This window comes from Caretta caretta, chromosome 1 (assembly GCF_965140235.1).
Source record: "Caretta caretta isolate rCarCar2 chromosome 1, rCarCar1.hap1, whole genome shotgun sequence".
Lineage (NCBI taxonomy): Eukaryota > Metazoa > Chordata > Testudines > Cheloniidae > Caretta > Caretta caretta.
This window is the reverse complement of record NC_134206.1, coordinates 199,010,227-199,031,220: the sequence shown is the minus strand read 5'-3', so window position 1 is coordinate 199,031,220 and position 20,994 is coordinate 199,010,227. Positions and strand designations below refer to the sequence as shown.

At 38.1% G+C, this 20,994-nt stretch overlaps 2 protein-coding genes across 11 annotated transcripts in view; one reads left to right on the top strand and one right to left on the bottom strand.

Moving 5' to 3' along the window:
• CMSS1 (cms1 ribosomal small subunit homolog) overlaps positions 1 to 20,994 on the bottom strand; it is a 368,267-nt gene that overhangs the window by 297,543 nt on the left and 49,730 nt on the right. The window contains exon 1 of one of the 4 annotated variants that reach the window (XM_075118583.1): positions 4,977 to 5,013. The exons of the other annotated variants lie outside the window; for them this stretch is intronic. Coding sequence (XP_074974684.1) covers positions 4,977 to 4,998 — 22 coding nt within the window. The 5' untranslated portion in view covers positions 4,999 to 5,013. Of the gene's footprint in view, positions 1 to 4,976; positions 5,014 to 20,994 lie in introns of those variants that run through there. 4 annotated transcript variants of the gene reach the window in all.
• Positions 1 to 20,994, top strand: part of FILIP1L (filamin A interacting protein 1 like) — a 296,199-nt gene that overhangs the window by 237,488 nt on the left and 37,717 nt on the right. The window contains exon 1 of one of the 7 annotated variants that reach the window (XM_048816994.2): positions 14,853 to 14,999. The exons of the other annotated variants lie outside the window; for them this stretch is intronic. Within the exon in view, the coding sequence (XP_048672951.1) occupies positions 14,989 to 14,999 (11 nt within the window). The 5' untranslated portion in view covers positions 14,853 to 14,988. Of the gene's footprint in view, positions 1 to 14,852; positions 15,000 to 20,994 lie in introns of those variants that run through there. 7 annotated transcript variants of the gene reach the window in all.

The following is a 20,994-nucleotide window of genomic DNA, read 5'->3' as shown; positions in this document are numbered from 1 at the left end:
AAATCTCAGCCTGTGATCTGAGAGTCAAGCTGAGTATTCTTTTCTTCTTGCTCATCATCATCATCATCAATACTAAAATTCTATATGTTGCTGCTGTCATTGACACTTGTGCCATCTCACTGGTGGAATTTAGTAAGCAATTCTCTTGGCATGCAAGAAAAAAGGAAAAAAAAAACAGTTCACAATCTCCTTACGGGGCTAACTGTGCAACAATAAGAGAAGTAAAATGCAGCAGTAACTTACTTTTATCACTTAATGTGAGCAAATATGACCCAAGCGTCTCTTACGTAAGGTGGTGCTATTTTCACGCAGAAATTTTTAGAGGAGAACTGTACTTGAAGTAGTTTTTACCAAAATGATCTTCAGACAGTAGTAATGAGAAAAGAATTAGTTAACGGGACCTATCAGCAGGTATTGTGTTCCTTGAGTCATCTGCCTTCACTGATGGGATACAGTAGACAAGAAAGCTCTGTGCTTTGAACAATCCCGCAGGAAGGGCCTTTGGTATAAGTAAGCAGGCAATGAGCAAGGGGGAACTAAAACTGTACTGTATGATCTGTCAGGGAAAGATAAGTCCCAAATCCCTCAGGAGTTTGTAACAGTCTGGACAGCCATCCAAAATAGAATCCTTGTTTGTAAACACTGATGGACAAGAGGCACATTTAGTGCTCAAAACATAACCATAATACTTTGTGTAGCATCTGCTTTGGAATACTGCTTCAGTTGGTGCAGATTATTGGGAAATTTGGAAAATAAGGACGTCTGCCTCACCTTAACGAGCAACAAGGAGACCCTCCCAAGGAAGGGAATGCCACACAGAGAGGAACAGATTGTTTGCTGAGCTGGATGGTTGGTGAGAGGAAGCAAGCAAGAAACAAATGGCAGGGTACCAAACCCCATCTTTGGCTGATAGTAATTACAACTTGTATAGCACTTTATTTACTAATTCCCAATGTAAATAGTTCTGGCCTTGTTCTCCCTGTGAGGGCATAAGAGCAGAAGTATTAAATAGGTAAAAGTATAAATATTCTGCTGTCCGTTGTGAACTGATACAACTACAGTAGCATCTGAAATAAAAAGACTCCACACTTCTTTGGCGCCTTTCATCAAAGGATCTCAAATGTTAAACATTTATAATCCAACTATCTTCAAGATATTGTCCCCAATTTATAGAAGAGAAAACTAAAAGTTAAGGCCAACATTTTCAGAAACAGTCTCTGATTCTGGGTGACTAAAAAATGAATTCAGTTGAAATTGAGGGTGCTCTGTAAAAGGACTAATCCAAATCTAGGATTCTAACACAAACATTAAGGCAATAGTGTTTTGTTATGGTATCTAACAAATTCCCACGGCTTGACATGCAAATCTCAAAATAAAAAAACCTAGCCTAAGGAAAGCTACTAACACAGACCTAATTCTAAAGTTATTGAGTATGATTTAACTATGATCCTCAAAATGAAAACTCAATCCACAGAACAATTAAAAAGTCAACAATGTGATTATCATACCCTTAAACTCAGGAGGTTGGTTGCAATTATTTTTAATTGTGATTTTTTAAGAGATTTCATTCCAAACATATGAGAGACTTCTTATTTTTAAAAGATCAGTTTGTAAAACAATATACTTCATTCAGATTAGAATACAAGGAAAAATATCAGATCAACAACAACAAAATTTTCATGTCACTTCAACACAATCTGAGGACTATAAACCAGTACCACATCTTCTATAAAATTCTTGCTCAACATTAGATCAGTTTTGAGTTTGGATACTAGGAGTGGCCTGGCAAACTACTTTATACATATGGTACTTAAAAGTGAACAACGCTAAAAGGGGCTTAAATTAGCATAATAGCATATGCTATTAGCATAAGATGACAAGTTTAATATTCCATGACTGAAAAGATTTCTTTCCAGTGTTTGTAAGTGGATCACTTTCCAATAAATTAAACCAATGACTGTGGAAATTGCTCTGCCTTAAAAATCTACCTTAACCAGCATTTACAGACAGACAGATGGAAAGAAAGAAAATGAACTGGTACCAAAATAAGATCATCATCTGTGTGAGGTATACCCTTTCCAGGTAATTCTGCCTGCTTGGACCAATACACTGGTATACTTACAACCGATAATGCAATGCCTCTGAAAAGACTGATTTCATAAGGTTACTTCTTCCACGAGCAACTACAGTACCATTTATCAACCAAATGGCCTTTGCTGTGATGGTGTAATGTTTTTAAATTTTATATCCCACCGGGGAGCTTTTGTGAATGCAAAGACAAGTATAGAAGTGATTCTCCAATTGTGATGATGTAATGTTACCATGGAAGTGACCTGGCTATACAGGTTTCCAGATTCTGAGCATGGCTGGTGTGAACCAGAAGTCTGAGCATTTTCACTTTGAGCTGACTTCTAATGCAACTGTTAAAGTGCTGTGCCTACTCTCCTGACCAACCTGCCTCATGAGTTCTCACTCAATTTCTGGCACAAAATAATGTTATCTCAAATCAAAGAAAGAATAATTACTTCAAAATTCTCTGCATTTTCCAAAGAAGTCACCCAGAAAAAATGGTTTCAGTTTAACCAAGCAGTTCTCAAATTGTGGTCCATGAATCACAAGTGGTTTATGGAGCACTAGCTGGTGGCTCGCTGGGGGAGAGATGGCAGATTTTGTGGTCAAATTTACACTAAATCTTACTCCAAATGGAATCAGTCTCAAAAACCTGCATTTGTGATTAAGCCTAGGAATGCTAATAATATGAAAAATGAGTTTTCTAGCAGTATATTAAGACCATGCTAACCATGAGAAATGCATCCAGGCAAAGGAGAACTATTTTTCCTCCAGCAGCACCAAAGGAATATATGTACGAATTGTGCATTTCTTAATAGATACCAGATACATGGGAAAATATTTCATAAATGTAATCTGTAACTGAAAGATGTGAAGGATTTTTACTAATCAGAATCTCCTTCAGATTTAGACATAATCTTTACAACAAAGGAACACATGTCTACAAATCTCAGTGTTATATAAAGTGGAAACAGTAATATTTGAATGTCCTGTGACTGTTTACATTTTTCATACACATCTGACTTAGGCCTGGTCTACACCTAAAACTTAGGTCCACGTAGCTGCACTGCTCAGGGCTGTAAAAATTTTTGCATCCTGCACAATGTAATTAGATCGACCTAACCCCCACTGTAGATGCAATTAGGTCTACGGCAGGATTCTTCTGTTGGCCAAACTACCATCTTTCAAATAGATGAATTTACTATAGTGATGGAAAAACCCCTTCCATTGACGCAGGAAGAGTCTTGCAGCATTTGTAGATATACTCTCAATAAATGAGTGGTCATTTCACATGACCTGTGTCAATTCCACAACATCAGGACTACAAAGTAGGGTTTATTCATGAAGACACAAGGCAAACCTTTTTACTTCTTGAGAATCTAAGAAGATAATCTCCAAAAGGACTGAAGAACTTTAAAAACAGACTGTCCTAGCCACTATTACCTCAATTTTCATTCTTCCATGAAGAGGATTAGTAGCAAAGAGTGGCAAATAAAGATAAACAGGCGGCGAGAGACAGAAACTTGAGCAACAGTGGCAGCAAATGAAGATTGTTTGAAATGAAGAACGTTTACAAGCCTGGCAGTTAAGAGATCATTCTTTTCCAATGTCCAGAAACCACCAAAACATGCCAAAACAGTGGATCACTTTCTTTAGCATGCAGACCACAGCAGAACCCAGCCCCATCTGATGGAAGGGCCTCTCAAGGTGCATGGAAGCCAATTCCCTGCACAGGACAAAGACCAGCTTCATTCCTGAATTCAGACTACTGCTAGAGTCTGGGCTTGTCTTCACTACCGGGGAGATCGACGCTGCTGCAATCAATGGAAAAGCACTCTTCGGTCGACTCCAGTACTCCAGCTCCCCAAGAGGAATAAGAGTAAGAAGCTGGAGTAGCATAACTTAGGTAAACTTACCCTGGTAGTGTACACAAGGCCTCTGACTTAACAGCTGGGAGAGAAAGAAAATTAGATTTCTCTTGCCTTAATACAGTGGTTCTCAAACTTCTGTACTGGAGACCCCTTTTACACAGCAAGCCTCTGAGTGTGACCCCCCTTATAAATTTTTTTTAAAAGTTTTTATATATTTAACACAATTATAAATGCTGGACTCAAAGCGCGGTTTGAGGTGGAAGCTGGCAGCTCGCAACCTCCCATGTAATAACCTCGTGACCCTCTGAGGGGTTCCGACCCCCAGTTTGAGAACCCCTGCCTGAATGCTTCAATATAGAGCAGATGGAGCTGCAAACTTGTTCTAACTGAAATCAGATTTCAGAAACTCAACCACCTCCACCTTCACATCCTTGCATCTTCCAAAAAAGACATAATTAATCCTTATTGGAAAAAGATCTTCAGACATGATACCCAGCTCCCTTCTATACACCTTAAGCATAAAAAGCCTAAACCATCCTCTGAAACATCTGGGAATTCATTCCCTAGAGGGCCAGCTCTATTGCTTAAAAGATGCCTACAAGAATTCATTTCTGGTAATAATGGAGCAATGACATTGAGTCAAAGTATGTTTAAGCAACCCAGACTCTGACATCAATGTGTACAGTACCTGTCTTGACAGCGCTATTACAAGTATTTGTTGATGTCACCAAAATAAAGATCAGTGCTGTATTTAAAGCAAGGTCTTGAGAAACACTGCTGATAAATAACTCCTTCCAAAGCATAACCAAGACATCTCAAAAGCCACAGGAACTGAAGAAATCAGGAACCTCAGGGCTATCAACCATAAGAGCTTAAACAGATCCCATTACTTCACCCTGAGTCAAACAATGTTTAAACTAGCCGATAAAGGAAATGCTATCATGTCTTGAAGCATAAACTTCTTGGATACACTTTCAGATATAAAAGTCTCCTAACACAAACATCTGTAAAAGATTTTAATGTGTGACAACATACCGCAAGTCACTTGATTTTTCATGTCCCATTCCGAAGTAATGCATTAGATTCTATAATATTTAACACTATGAAACAAACAAACAAAAAAGGCATAATGAGGATATATCAGGCTTCATATATATCATATATCAGGCTTCATAAAAAATTTAAAGTATTCAAAAACTATCGAACCATCTGAGACATGCAAATACTAATCTTGGTCCAATAAGTCATGATTGGGTCTTACTGACCAGCACAGAAAGGTTTAGGGATTGAGAAAGGATATCTAGTATAATCTGTGCCTGTAGTTTGTTGAGTCCAAACACCTCTTTTATATATATATATATATATATATATATATATTTCAATTAGCAAAAAAGATAAAGTTTGTCACTGTACTGGAAAGATTCTAGAAGTGCTGTTTACTGTAGAGCAGCGGAGTAACTAAGATAGATACAGCCAGGAGTAGGCAGAAGGGGGCAGAAGGAGGAAAACTATGATCAAATATTTGTATTTTCTATGGGGGTGAAAAAACAGTGCCCAAATCTTTTTGCTGACGGGATCACTCATGAGCAGAGAAGTTTTACATTCTTGTGATTTTCTGTTGCAATGTCACTGTTAGGAAAGTGAAGTGAGCTGTAGCTCATGAAAGCTTATGCTCAAATAAATTTGTTAGTCTCTAAGGTGCCACAGTCATGTAAGAGAAATAGAATAGTATCATATGAAATATGAAATATGACTTATGCTATGCCAGTTCAGGGAGCTGATCAACTCTGTTAAGTAACAATGTAACATCTCTCAAAGAGTAAATCATTAAGACCCTACATTTAAAAATGTATTTTGTAGAAGAAATGTACACTTTATTCCACATTAGATTTTTTTTTAAATCTAAAGTTCTAACACTGTATTAAACAAACCAATCTCTCTTAGCATCTCTTAGCATACACTTGGTCCTACACAAAAACAAATCAAACACAGACATATGCGCTATGATTACAAACCAACTTCGCTTATGGACTGTAGTTATTCTTCATCTAAAGAGCATTAAACTTCACATTATTTATTTATATTATTGTAGTCCGAGGAACACCAGCCATGAGCCAGGACCCCTTTGCGCTCGGCGCTGTACAAACACAGAACAAAAAGACGGTTCCTACCCTAAGGAGCTTACAATCCAAGTATAAGACATGAAACTAGAGATGGATGCAGACAGCTGAGGGAGTACAAGGAAACAATATTGTCAGCATGCTCGGCAGTGGTCTCAGCACACCAACAGCCTCACCATTCTCAAGTTTTTTGTAGGCATCATGACAAAGGAGAGTTTTAAGGAGAGATCTGAAGGAGGACAATGATGTAGCTTCACAGACATTTACAACAAGCACCTTCCAAGTGTGAGGGGAAGCATGGGAGAAAACACAAAGGTGCCTGTTTAACAATTTAACAAGCTGGCATCCTGAGTGGACTGGAGCACTGACAGCTCAATATGGAATGAGAGGTGATAGGTAGGCTGGGGAATTGGCTGTGAAGCTATGTTTGATGCAATAAAGATGGGGAGTCAGTGGAAAGATGCAAAGAGAAGGGGTGATGTGATCAAAGCAGCAGACTAGAAAAATGAACATCTGAGCTTGAAGGCTGGAGCCAATGTAAGCCAAAAGTGAGGTTCTAAACTGGAATTCCTTTAGTTTGGAAGAAGTTATTGTGGGAAATAACATTGCAAGGAATAGAACAGAAATTTTATCCACTCATTTAATTAAAAAATGGATAACAGAGCTGAATAAAGTTAATTGGAACAACTTGAGGTAACAAAAAACAAAACAAAAAAAATAAACACTCAACACCACCATAACTTCCCACCATGGAAAACCATTTTGCATCCGATGAAGTGAGCTGTAGCTCATGAAAGCTTATGCTCAAATAAATTTGTTAGTCTCTAAGGTGCCACAAGTACTCCTTTTCTTTTTGCCAATACAGACTAACACGGCTGCTACTCTGAAACCTGTCATTTTGAAGAGAGTGCAGGATAAAAGTGGAATTTCAAGGAACGGAAGATTTAGTGGGAGGGGGCTTAAGCTCTGAATATGAATTGCTTTAAAGTCACTCCCTTGTGCCCCAGCAAAGTTTTCTGGAACGAAACACTTTGCAATTTATTCAAGCATTCAGATCATCCCCTGTATGGTTTTCTTAGCAACTCCAGTCTGTGCGCAGTGTACCTGAAAGTATCAGGTTGATGAAAGCATTCCCAAATACCAATGAATCTTTATCATTGCTGAATTTAAGATGAGAACATCTCTGCTGACTTGTCCTTCAGAAGCTTCCATAAAATGGGAGATTAACCAATATCCTTTTGAAAGTATTCGCTCTCCTCCTACCTCAAGGATATTGTGGAATTTTTGTTGCAGACCTCAGGAGCAAACTGGTATCTGAAGCCTGCAAAAAAACATTCCCAAAACCCAAGAGACCCCCTTGAACAGTACCAGCTATGGGCAACGCTCATACAAAAAACTAAGTATGTACTATACATTAGGAGATCAAGAAATTCCGTAAATACTTTTCCAGACTAGAGAACTGAACCACACCAAATTCCTAAATCATTGACTCATCAGATAGCACAGCATTTCTGAATCCCAAATGGACCAAAGTTTTTCAAGTTGTGTTACATCCCTAGAAATCCACAATTCAGAACAGTCATCTGGGATGTATTAACCACTGTGTTAGTTCAGCACAGATTCCTTAAGCAGATACCAAAATGATCAGTATCCTTAAAATACTGTTATAGCCACTGTATTGTTATACAGTGATTAGTGTCTGGCCATTGGGATAGTAAGAAGCAGAGTTGCGTTTACTTAGGAGACAACAAAAGATTTTTTGGTGCTAGTGAATCCTAATAAAAAATATCATTTGAGGAATATATTTTTATATATGTTTATAAAGATATACAGTAAGCAGCAGCGCTCAGAATCACAACTAACATAACCAATTACCTTCAGCAGACACTTTCTGTAATGGTTACACTTTCACTGGCTAAAGCTGCAGGTAGGGGGAGATGGAAGCCACCATGGCGGGGCGGGGGAAACTACAATAACGAAACAAAAGATTTGAGTATATTTTAGTCCTGGACTGGCCCTAATCGGTGATCAGTAAAACTTTTGATAGGCCATGGCCCTTAACGAATCTTGTAGCATTTGGGATAACAGAACCAACACACTTAATGACAGATCACTTCAGCCTGCATGCTGGGCCTCACATTCCAAGGCATCTCTGGAGCAGGTGTACTAAATAACAAGCAGGGAAACTGGAGGTCTCAGTCATACATGTGAAGAGTCAGATGGGAGGAGATATAAAACTGTGCTAAGAAGCTGAAAGGACTTAGGACACCATGAAATACTTCCCTGGCCTATCTGTTCAAGGCCTTGACAGGCGAATCCCTGTGCTGACACTTCTTGAAGCCTGGTCTACATGGAAAAGTTGTACTGGTTTAACTTATGTTGTATTTTAAAATGGATTCAGTTAAACCAATGCCAGAGTGTTCATAGAGGAGTTTATACAGCTATAACTACATTGATTCATTTCACTTCTTAGGTTAAGCCAGTGCTACTTTCTCACAGAGACAAACCATAACGGGGACCAGGATTCATGGTGAGGCAGATCTGAAGTTGAAGAGCAGTCGGGAAAACTATAAATCTGACACGTTAGGTTAGGGTTAATCTTGTCCTGATTAAACATAGATGTTAGATCACCAGCCTTTTCTGCTGGAGCACAATGACTAAACAAAGAGAGACATTCTTTAATGCCGTTTCCAAGAACGGTCATGCATGCACAGCATGGTCCTCTCCAAAGCACAGAAATGCATCAGAGTCTATAAATGATAACCTCTTCCTGGTGCTGATGAAGTACTATTGAAGCAGCTGCACCACTTGCAAGGGCAGCTCAACTACGCATACACATTTACAGAGTAAAAATTCAATGCAGAACAAAAAAAAAAGCTAACTTTTAAAAAAATGTTAAGTTTATATGTAAGACCACAAAATGTTAGAAAATTATCCCAATTCAGTGTGGGGGGAAAAATACATGAGGGGGAGGCACACTAACAAAACCGACATCATTATAGGCTTAGAAAACCTGTCAATTCACCAGTCAAATAACATTCAGTTACACCTACAGATAAAATCTCAACTATCCCAATTTTCTTCTTTATGTTTCATGTCCTCTAACACCCCTCTTAAATGAGCATTAGTTTAGGTGGGGAAGAAGAACGTATATTAAATGCTTTTATATTGCTTTGGGGCAAACTTTGTAGTTATTTGTCCTACAGTGCATTTTTCTAAAATTTTCTCAAGATCACATATACACGATAAGGAACCAAATGCATTACCCGGTAGGAAATGTCTTTCAACTCTGTCAGGAGAAAAGGAATCAGTGGTTAAGTGAAGAAATACAGTCACTATATGTCTCGAGACTGTGCTTTGAGGAAAAAGGACCTAACTAATCCTAATAAGAACTGGCTTAGAAGCTCGGTAGCATCTGCCAAACAGGAGAGAAGGAACACTAGATAATACAAGAGTTTGGATAGCCAATTCTCTCCCTCTGCCAAAGGAATGAAGAGCTGAATCTGCTTCTGTCCATGGCCCACAGTGAAAGCCAGGTGATACAAGAGAACGTTATCTTTAAGAACTTTCCACTGTTTCCCCCCACATATACAATCTATTGGACATCAACGGGTTTCAGACTCTTATTTAGCCATAACAGCCTCAAAATTTATCTCAGTAAAGTGCAGAAACTAAAGTGAAGAAAAAGTTGGTCTGAAAACCAGAAAACAAAATTTATGGTGAGATCTAGTAGTCTATGGAATCAGATGTTAAGGGAAGGGGAAAATCAAATTAAATTGCTTTAATCATGTAAAAGGGATACTATCAAATTATAAAATAAATGTACAGCCTGATCTTGCTTCCATTTAAATTAATGGCAAAATTCCCACAGACTTCAATAGGAACAAGGCTAGACATGTATTCAGAAATAAAATACACGGTTATTAGAACAAATATTTGGACATCAGTTCACCTGTTCGTCATGTATGTTAGGCAATGAAACTAGACTGGTCAAGTTAACTTTGGTTCTCATTCCCTAAATCAACAATACTTTCTGTTACCTTTGATTTTCCAACAGTGTGTGCAAATGTTTATATACAATTGCACAACCCCCATTCTCCAAAAGAAAAAATGGTCTCAAAAGTATGTCAATTTTTTAAATTAAAATTGTAATTTTTCAATTTCTGTGGCTATTTGTTATAATCCAAATTTTGGACCTAAACTACTTGGTAGTATCCTTTTAAAAGTAAAAAAGAATTCTTCAGGCTACACCAATATGAAACTAGCTGACGGAGGCCCTATTTCAGCCAAGCATTAAAACACGTGATAAAACTTAAGTAGGTGCTTAAGTCCATCCTGTTCAGCAAAACACACAAGCATATGTTTAAATGCTTTGCTGAACTAAGGTCCATGATCAATATTTCCTTTTTTTTAATCTTAGATGTGAATTGCAAACGGAAGAGAATCAAATGCTAGAATGGTTAGGGTTACGAAACTGTAGCTAGGAATGGCTTGGTGATGGAAGTGTGGGGGAGACAAGAGATTTAATAATGGACAGAAGGGGAAGAATGTAATGAATTTAATTTTAAAGTCAAAACATGTAACTAACACACATACCCATCATCACCCCAATCACTTTCCTTGCATGTTATATGTCCTTCCCTATCCTTCACGTGCTTGTGTCTTTTTAACTCTTCAAAGTAGGGACCTTCTCTTCAAGTAAGCTCTTCCACAGGGTGGACACTATCACAATTTAAATAGTAAAATTAAACTGAAGAGTAATCAGCCAACAACAAAATGCATTCAAGAACACGCTACAGGGAGCAGTCCTGCTCTGGCATAGGATAGACTAGATGACTTAATAGGGTTTTCTTTTTGTCTCTAATTTCTATGATTCTTTGGTTTTTCTATCCTGCTGTAATACTTATGAGTGCAACAACAATTTTGAAAACTATGATTAGTCACTAAGGAAACAGAGCTTGTTTTCAGGGAGACAGAGAAGCAAAATGACCTAAATAATAGGCTTTCCCCTCTCTTATCTAATTCTTCTATGGTAGAGAACAGTGGTCAGCCCTTAATGTTCTGCAGTCCCTCTCAATGATGCAGTAAGTTTCACGAACAAGCACTGCATTTTTTTACAAACTGAGTACAAGGTCAGATCCATCATTTTGTAGAATGAAGATCGCTTCACTCCCCCTGCTAAATCTGAACTGGCAGCAATGTAGGAATTTAAGTAAATTGTATGGGGCGGGGACTATCTTTTTGCTCTTTTGGTACACTGCCTAGCACAATAGGGTCCTGCCCATGACTGGGGCTCCTAGGTGTTAGTGCAGTACAAGTAATAAATAACAGTAACATCAAAGTCACTTAGCAACCTTAAAATAGCACAGCATTAGCAGAAAACAAGGTGTTGGGCACTGAAACATCAGTAAACTCTGTAAGGACACAAACCTAAGAGAAGCTCCTGGAAGATGATGTGTGACTAAACCACTCATTAATGCCAAGAGGACTGTCTCTATATTCAACACTAACATATATGATAGACAGCATCTTGCAGGATTGTGCCCTGATACGACAGAAACATGTGAGCATAATCAATCATTTCTGGAGGATACATATAGTGTTTTAAAATATAAATCATTTTTAAAGTGTTTCTGTTGCTTTGCATATAAAATTAATTTAAAAGAACAGGACACTCCAGCATCCTGACAACTTCAGCATCTTCACTGAAACCAGCTCAGCTTCAGCAGCGGGGTCTACAGAGCCTCTGAAGTGGCCACAGTTTTGGTCTAAGCCACTCTGAGCTCCAAAACTGAAGGCTCCTGGGCAGCGTAGAATGTTAAGTAGGTGCATTCGTTACAACAGAAACACTGCATACCAGTATAATGACAAAACGGAATCACTGACTGATTAGGGGTAAACAAATGAGTACTGACATGTACACGGTGCATGGTCATCACTGAGACTAGGTCTACATTGTAGCTGAAATTGTGACTCCCAGCCCAGGTAGGCAGACAAGCGCTAGCTCTACTCAAGCTATTACACTAACAATGGCAGTGTGGATATTACAGCATGGGCTAGCCAACAAGTACAAACCCGCTTTCACCCCAGGGGGCAGTAATTGGGTGGGTAGCCTGTGTCCCCACTCATGCTGCAATGTCCATGCTGCTGTTTTTAGCACGCAAGGTCAGTCAACCCATGCTTCAGTGTAGACATATCCTGACTGAGGGGGAATTCCTGGCTCTACTGAAGTCAAAGGGAATTTTGCTATTTAATTCAATAAAGGCAGGATTTCTGGGCTAGAGGTGTAACAGGCACCAAGGAAGGCTCTTGGGAACCTATTACACTGAGACTAATTTTTTTAAAATTATATTAATCAATTCTTACATATTTCCTTCACACAAAATTCTTCACTATTTCAACTTAGTACTTGGAATAGTCATCTAGCCCAGCTGTTATAAAACTGTGACATCATAGAAGAAGCAAGTGGAAACAGGTAATTACATACTTGGCAGATGCACTGTGGCAAAGCTGCTTTGCAACAGGCTACAGATGTGAACATTTTTATTGAGGAGCAGGATTAATTAGGAACACTACAAGGTCATACTTTGGCCATCCCTGCTGTAAACACGGATTTATAAACAGGGGGATTTGCATTCCCCACCCAAGCAGGAGAATGTCACAAGCTTACAATGAGCACTATCTGGGCTTTGTTCCTTAACAGCGGGGTGTTCCTGTAGCAGCATCAAAACAGAGCCAGATTGGGAAGGCTGGTCCGTTTGTTTTATAAGGATGCTGGGATATTCTACTCCTCCAAGTTTTGCGCACACAATTCTAATAGACCACATTATGTGGAAGGGCACTTGGAACCTAGGTGAACTTAACATGGAGATAGGATCAATCAATGGAGAGCAGGCATGAAGTGGGGAGAGAGGGACATGGAAGAAAACAGAGTAGGGAAGGACGACGGAAAGAAATGCTTACATTTCCTATCTTAAAATGTTACATAGTGCTGCTATGCTCTGTTAAACAGCTGCCAAGACCCACACTAAGGAGGTGGCTTTTCAGTGGAGAGTGAAGTGAGCTACAGCACCTCAATGCGGTATTGTGACGGTTAATTAACATTTGTAAAGCACTCTGATGAAAGGTGCTTGTACAGCGTAAAGTATTATTTCCTGGTCAAACATATGTTAGTTAGGGGATCTGAACACCAATTTCACCCAATGGACAGTTATCTACATATAGTGCTAAATAAATTATGTTGTTCTGTCCATAGGACTAGTAAACCATAACAAGGCTCGAATGCTTGTCTCTGTCACCAACAAAATAAAAGGTATTAAGTCACTCACCTTGTCTCTCGCATAATAAGGCATATCAGTCTCCCAAACACAGGTTGGGAGGGATTTATATATGGGCATTTATAATGCCAACTAGGTTTGAAAGATGGACAGGTCTGATCCCCTCTCATGCAATACACACACACACACACGTATGTATGCACCCATTACACCCATACATACTCACATCTACACACACACACACGACAGAATTTGGAATAAGTTCTGCTGCAGTAGTGGTACAAAGAGATCCACTGAAATTTCTAAGTAAAGCATGAACATCTTTTAAAGGACAGAAGTTTGACCACATGTGTTTATTATGCTTACACTGTCTTTTCCATAACATACATATTTTTTGGTATTTATTTGTTCTAGTACCTGGAAACAATATCTCTATCTAAACACAAGTACTGTCCATCACACTGGCCTTATTACTCGCATTTAAATAAAAATGTTCCATTATGAGCTTTTTAACAGATTCAAGTAAGCACACACACCAACTCATCTGAAGACTAAAATTTCAAGGGGTCCAAATGAAGCAGATGCATCCATAATTCATTTAGCTGAGCAGAACATAAGTTTAGAAAGCACTTAATGGTCTAATTCTCATATCAATATGTAAGGATTTATTCAGTTAACTCCCATTAACCCTAAATGGGGCTTCAACAAGCGAATCCCCTACATATTGCATATAGTCCCCCAATGTTTTTAGGGTGTGGTGGTGGGGCTGGAGGAGAGGAAATCAGAGACATAAATTTAAGTCCTACAGTTATATCTTCCTGTTTGTCCCCTCAGTCCTTTAATCAACTGATTTGTTTCTTTAAAACCTTCTCACTAAAAATAGTTGGTCAAACTCCTAATTGCCTTAGCTGAAACACAAACATGTGAAAAGGAAAAAAGGGTTTTGTCGGAAAAACACTGAAGAAAATAAAATAGGATTTCATCTGGCATTCCCATCATCACTTGAAGAATTGTTTTGTAGTTACATCATCAGGAAATAAAATACTTTCCTCTGGGGACCCTGACTCTTTACAGAAAGTAAAAACGAGAAGGCTTGAAGCTCATATCACTTGCAGAGGAGTTCAGCTAAACTCACATTTTTTTGTCATCTTAAAAACAAAAAAAAAGGACAAACCCCTGCCAGGCCACTTCATTAAGTCAGATGCCCATGTTTTTTCTAATGCTGGGCTAAGCAACTAAGAGGAAAACATTATAAAATAATCAGCTAACGACTTTCCATGACTTTATTATCAATAATAAAGAGGAACTGCCGTTACCCATGCCTTCCGCACATTCTTTTTGACCATGAACTGGGTAGACAAATGAAATATTTCACACAGTCCTGAGCGTCAGCTGGAGCCAGAACACATTAATAAGCTTTCTAAGTTCTGGCTATCACTAAAGTACACTAGTCAGACACGACGAGTCTGCACAACACCGAGTTCCTTATATGGCAATACAATGACGTAATGCTCCATAGGCTTGGGGCATGCAAGGAGTCTATCTCTCATTGTTTGGTGTAACTGCCGGAATGCTCACATCTCTGATGCTTAGGAGAACTGAAATCCCAACACCATAGAGCAATAGCTAAACCAGGGAATTCTACAGTCCATGCATATAAGGTAAGAGAGAGGTGGGAGGAAAGTTTCTTTTAGCAACCAATGGCCATTTCTGGTTAAAAAATCATCAGCATCAATAATTATTTCCAAAAACACTGGATTCAGAAGATGTGTCCTGTTGTTCAAAACTAGCATAACTATTGAAACAATTTCTATACTTTCCTTCTTTTTAAAAAAAAATCCTGCAGATGTAACAGATGAGGCATTTATTTAATGTTAAAGGGGTAGGGAGAGAGCTATGAATTACGCACACTTTCCAAATGGGCTGGACAGAATAATGACTGCATTTAAAACTGTGGAAAGAATCCAACTGTATTGTAATACATTAAATAGAGCTACTGCATTTCTCTTTATATGGTGTGTTTATATGTGTATGTGATATATTAGAAGACATGCATACACACGTGCATACTAGAATTTATTTGTACTTTTGAACATCTTTTATTGTAGTTTAAAAAAGGCATTTAAATTGTACTCTTAGCGTTGAAATATTGCTGGGAGCACAACTTTGTAATAAGGTTACACTTTGTTTAAAAGCATAAACTAATTTAATTTCTACAAACTATTCAAGTCCTAGGCACTAGTTCCCTCTTCTGTGTCTTGTGTGTAAATGTCAAATAGAAAGAGGAAAGAACTGTCAGATCTTCGTTTCAAGACTTTTAATTACTGGCCATCTAGCAAGTTTTAAAAACTAGAGGTAATTCATTACCTTCTAGAGCTGATTCTGCAAGGTCCTAAACTCCCAGCAGTTGAGAGTACTCAGCACTTTTTAGGAGGTGCTCAGAATGTTGCAAAATCAGACTTGAATATGATATGGTGCTTTATGTCTGCATCCTGAAGAAACACTCCATTCTCTTATATGACTATGGACCCAATCCTGTAAACTGTTACTCACAGGAGTAATCCTTACTCATAGGCATAATCCAAGTGCAGGCAGTTGAACTATGCTGGCAAGCACAGACTCAAGCACAAAGGTTTGCAGGATCAAGTCCCAAGTGTACACCACATTTTCGTTATTCTATAGTCAATAAATTAAATATGCAAATTAAGTTCTAAGACAAATAAAGTCACACGAACACATCCTACACATTAACCCACCAAGTAAACAAAAAGCTCATATTCATTACTTTTTCAAAGCATTATTATTAACTGTCCACAAGATCAAAAGGAGTCTGCATAAACCGTTGGCGGAGGTTTGTTTTTATTTTATGAAATATTGAAAAACCTGCAAGATTCTAGCTTGGCAGTATACATGGAAGAATGAAAACTGTTGCATCCATAACCATTGATGCACTCTCACCTATATGTGGCTTTAAAGACAAGCTACAAAATTTAGTGTTATGAATTTTTTTTAAGAAGATCTTTTTCCCACAATAGACTAAGAACTAGGGCTGGCTGGAAAAGTAAAACGCTGTCTTAACATTTTAGTTATAAAATATTCTGCTTTTTGGCAAAAAATTGGTTCTGTAGGCATTTTCCAGATAGCTCCAACAACTTAATTTAAAAACTGAAATTTAATTACAGTGGCAAATTGGGTATTCCTGTATTATTAGCATTGGCATTTAAATAATAATCTCTCTCATCCCTGCTTTCAAGATAATCCCTATAATAATGAACAGACAGCATTCACACCTCAATTGATGCTTTCAGTCATGCTGGCTACACAGCTGACAAGAAAATGCTATATTGATTTGCAGAGTGAAAAGAATCCTAGCAACCAAAATAATTGGAAGTTTAATTTTTTTAAATAAAAGTTTGGATTCCACTGCCTTAACCCCCACAACTTTTTTGCCATACCTGTGGCCTTCTCTCCTCTTTCTGCCCCTTCCCTCCTACATGATCATTTAACAAAACACAGAGGTAACGGTGTTCCCTAATTATGTCCAACCAATTTAATTTAATGCATGATTTAGTAAGTTAAACAATGTAATTACCAAATGTACAAAGGAGAAATATTCACTGAAGTAAAAAAAAAGACCAGACTGCTTAACGCAGAGTCCAGTAACAGATTCTCAGAAACTGCTCGTTTAGTCAAAGAACAAGAGATTTCACAACAATTTGTCAAGGAAACAACCACAGACAACTAAGTTATATGGAAATATTTCATATGCAATAGAAAACCTTTTTATTTGATAAAGGCTGTAAATGGAAATGGAAAAATTCCATCCTTAGTAGAGAGACTATTCAGCTCTTTTGAATCTAATAGAGAAGGAGGGAAACAGAAACAATTAATTACTATTTCAACAATACCCAAAGTACCATCTGTACTATAAACTGCAGTCAGCCTGATGCAAATCATGGCATCAATCAATGCCTTAACACCTGTGTTCCCTGTAGTCAGCCTTTTTTTAATTTTAAGGGGAAACACTTTATTTTGCACTTTCTTAAGCCAATTCTGTTCTCATTTACACTGGCATAAATCTGGAAAAACTTCACTGAATTTACACTGAAGTAGCTGGCCCACTGAATTTATACATCTGCAGCTCTTTGCTCTGCTCCTTTCCCCATTTTATCATTTATTGCTAGTGTGAATTATTTCTCCCTATCTATACTGACTTTTAATGTAATAGAAATGTATTTAAATTGGGTGCAGCCTATTTTAGGGAAAGATCTCATTATGATGAAGTCAGAAGTGTCGTCTTTATCTTTTTTTTCCACTTTCCAAAATCAGTAATACTTGTTATTTTGATTAATTGCCTGAGGAATGTATTGAGGACATTTGATTAACAGTCTTCAAATGAATATTTTCTTTATTTAAACGTAGTATTACAGTAGAAAACATTACAACACTCAGTGTGAAAAGTTAATAGTCCATGATAACTAAGGACTAACCCATTAGTTGTATGAAATATTATTTCTCAGAAAAACTGCATGATGCTCCTATTTCCCCTCCCCCAACAAAAGAAATAATATCTAACTAGTTTTCCATCTCTAAATAACAGTACTTTAAATCTTCCTCCTCCCCAATCAATTCTAGGTAAATCATGTCACTGCTTGACTCTGCTAATTACCAGCACTTTTGTATGATTTTCATAATGTTGGGATGGATTTTTCAAAAAGATCCAAAAAGCCCTTCCTAATTTCACTCCCAACTGCAATTCCCATTATGTACAAATTCTCAAAAGGTCCATGCCTCTTTAATAAAGATCTGTGCCAAATGTACTTAGAGATGGGAAAGTGAAAGATTACCAATGGTGTATATTCTTTTGGAACTGTTCTGCAAGCAACTTCTGTCAACACCTGGGTGTGGTAGTAACTAAATAATACTGATGCATTTACAATTAAAAACTGGTAACTGCAAGATAGTATCCTAAATATTTTATACTGTAGAAGTAATTAAAACCTTTAAGACCATTAAGTCAAGTTTTTAAGTTCTGACTCACAGAGTTCAGTCTAATGCTTTTCACCTTTCATCTACCTGGTAAGAACATAACTATACAATACTGCTAATGTGAATTATTTTGAATTGTTTATGTCTGTCTGTCTTTCATTGAGTGGAACTTCTGAAACTCCTCTGACCTAGTTTGACGCAGCTGATAGGCTGGTCAGTTCAACCACTGACTCTTCAAAAAAACATTTAGTATTCATCTCCAGGTGGGTATGAGATACCGCCAAAAAATGCTAAATTTAAGGCCCTTTTAGATAAAGTAAGTCAATGGGAGCTGAGGCACTCAGCACCTTTCAGGATTAGGCCCTTAGTTTGAAGTCTGCCACTGTTTTCTCTTAATGAAACAAGAGCCAGTTTTGTTTGAGTTTTCAGGGCCAAGATTGCTCCTATTGAAGTCAGTAATAAAACTCTCATTGACTGACCAATGGTGCAGGATCAGGCCTTCAGAACGGTCTTTCTCAAGCGTTCAGACTCACAAGAAAATGTCTTTAAAGTGTTTTTTGTAGCACTCAGTAACCTCAAGTTTGCAAACAATCTAAAGTCAAGCTCTCTCTCAGTGCTGTCTCCACATTAGGGCAGCTGAAGTGGGAGAGAAAAAGGAGGAGGAAGAGGGAAATGAGAAGGGAAGAGAAAACTTTAAGCAACAATAGATCAGATTCTGTGAATGCAAAATTAAGGCATACATGACAAAATAATGTCATAGTATAATTATTTTTTAAATAAAGTAAATGAAGTGGATGAATCTCATTAGAAACTGCTGAATATTCAAACCAATTTCACTACAGGGCATTTCAGAAACAAACAAATAAAAAAGATTCCTTTTATCCTGCTCATTCAGGTGTACAATGCACCGTGCCCTTTCCTGCCGCAAAGGCCACCCTCCGTGCATGTCCCACCATGTATATGTTGGAAACATGTGTAGCCCCTTTTTAGTTCAGCTTCAGGCAGAGCATACAGCCAGTTGAACTTCTCCAGAGCAGAGTATACAGACACTGAGCCATCTGAGCGGAACACAGTCACCTTACAGGTTAATATTCCGGGGGAGCTGAGCAACGGTAGTCCCGAATGGCACGAATTAGAATTGCGAGTGCTCAACTGTTCAGAAAACTAGATTCTACGTATTTCAGGTTGGGCACCCAAAGTAAATGACTACTTTGGAAAATTTGGTTTTAAGAAGTGCAGCACTTTTCTGTCCTGAAAGTAAAGTAAAACCTGATTTACTACCATCTGAATCGGGGTTTTCTGGACCTTTAGAAGCCTTTGTGAGCAGTTAGGTGGGCTTTCATTAAAAACAAAAAATAAAGCACACCCTCACTGATCCTGCAAGGACATCATTCATGTCTGCCAGAATAGACCAGAACTGAATATCCATTTCTATGTTTGCGCAGCACCCAGCACAATGGGTCTCAATCCAAATTGGGGTCTTTAAGTGCTACTTCAACTTTAAAAAACATAAAGCAAAAAAACCCTTTTGGACAAAAAAATTGTCAGGGCTTTTTTTAATATTTCAAAATTCTAAAGACGACTACACAAGTCCAATTGCATTTTCCTTTATAGGCTCCCACAGAGCTGCCAAGAAACAGCAACATAGATATAATCCTCCAATGTCAAGGCAAATTTGGCAACAATTTACATTTTATAAAGATATGTCTTAAGCCTAACATTTCAATGAAGTTTCTGTAGAATTCAGTGTAAACAGCTGGATTTTTTTTTAAATTAATTAAATTTCTCCTTCAGTGTTTGCAAAACCAATATTGCAGCTTGTGCATGACAAACTAAGAGAGAAAACTAACTAGACACACAACTGAAACTAAGACTATGTCTGCACTGTGCCACAGCATGGATTACTGCGGGCAAATTGCAGCCCACACTGAAGCGTTACGCTCTAGCTGCCCTGAGTATATCGTGTTGGTGCAAACTAAAAGGTACATAGTTCGCATTAACTTAGTCAGGACTATGTTAATGCAAACTAGGTACCTTTTAGCTCACGCAAGCAGCATCCATGCAGGACAGTTAGGGTGCAGCATGCTATTGTTCGCTACAGTTCACATCCCCCATAGACGGAACTCAGGGCCACATAGACGAGCCCTCAGTAGCCTATTGTCGCTGCCCTGAAAAAAGGTACACTGCGTAAACAGAAAAAAAGTAGATTAGACCTTTAAAATTATTTTATTTTTAACAATCTATGGCGTTATGTGTATATTGACAAGAACTGTATTAAAATTATTTTTAACCTAGGTGTTTCTTTAAAATAGTGTCTTTATCCATTTTCTGGTATAAAACTTACATGAGATGCAGTCATCATATCCAAACTATAAGAAACTGGGAGATTTTAACAATATTAGACTTGCCTATAAATCATCTGGAACTAAACATGTGATGTCATCCATCACATCAGGGAAAACGAACTCCCAAACCCTGCATGTATTATAATTAGTTACAAATCGACTACATGGGGGCAGGGTGACCAGATAGCAACTGTGAAAAAACAGGACAGGGGGTGAGGGGTAATAGGTGCCTATATAAGAAAAAGCCCCCCAAAATGGGACTGTCCCTATAAAAATGGGACATCTGGTCACCCTACATGGGGGGGGGGAATGCCTAGTAACC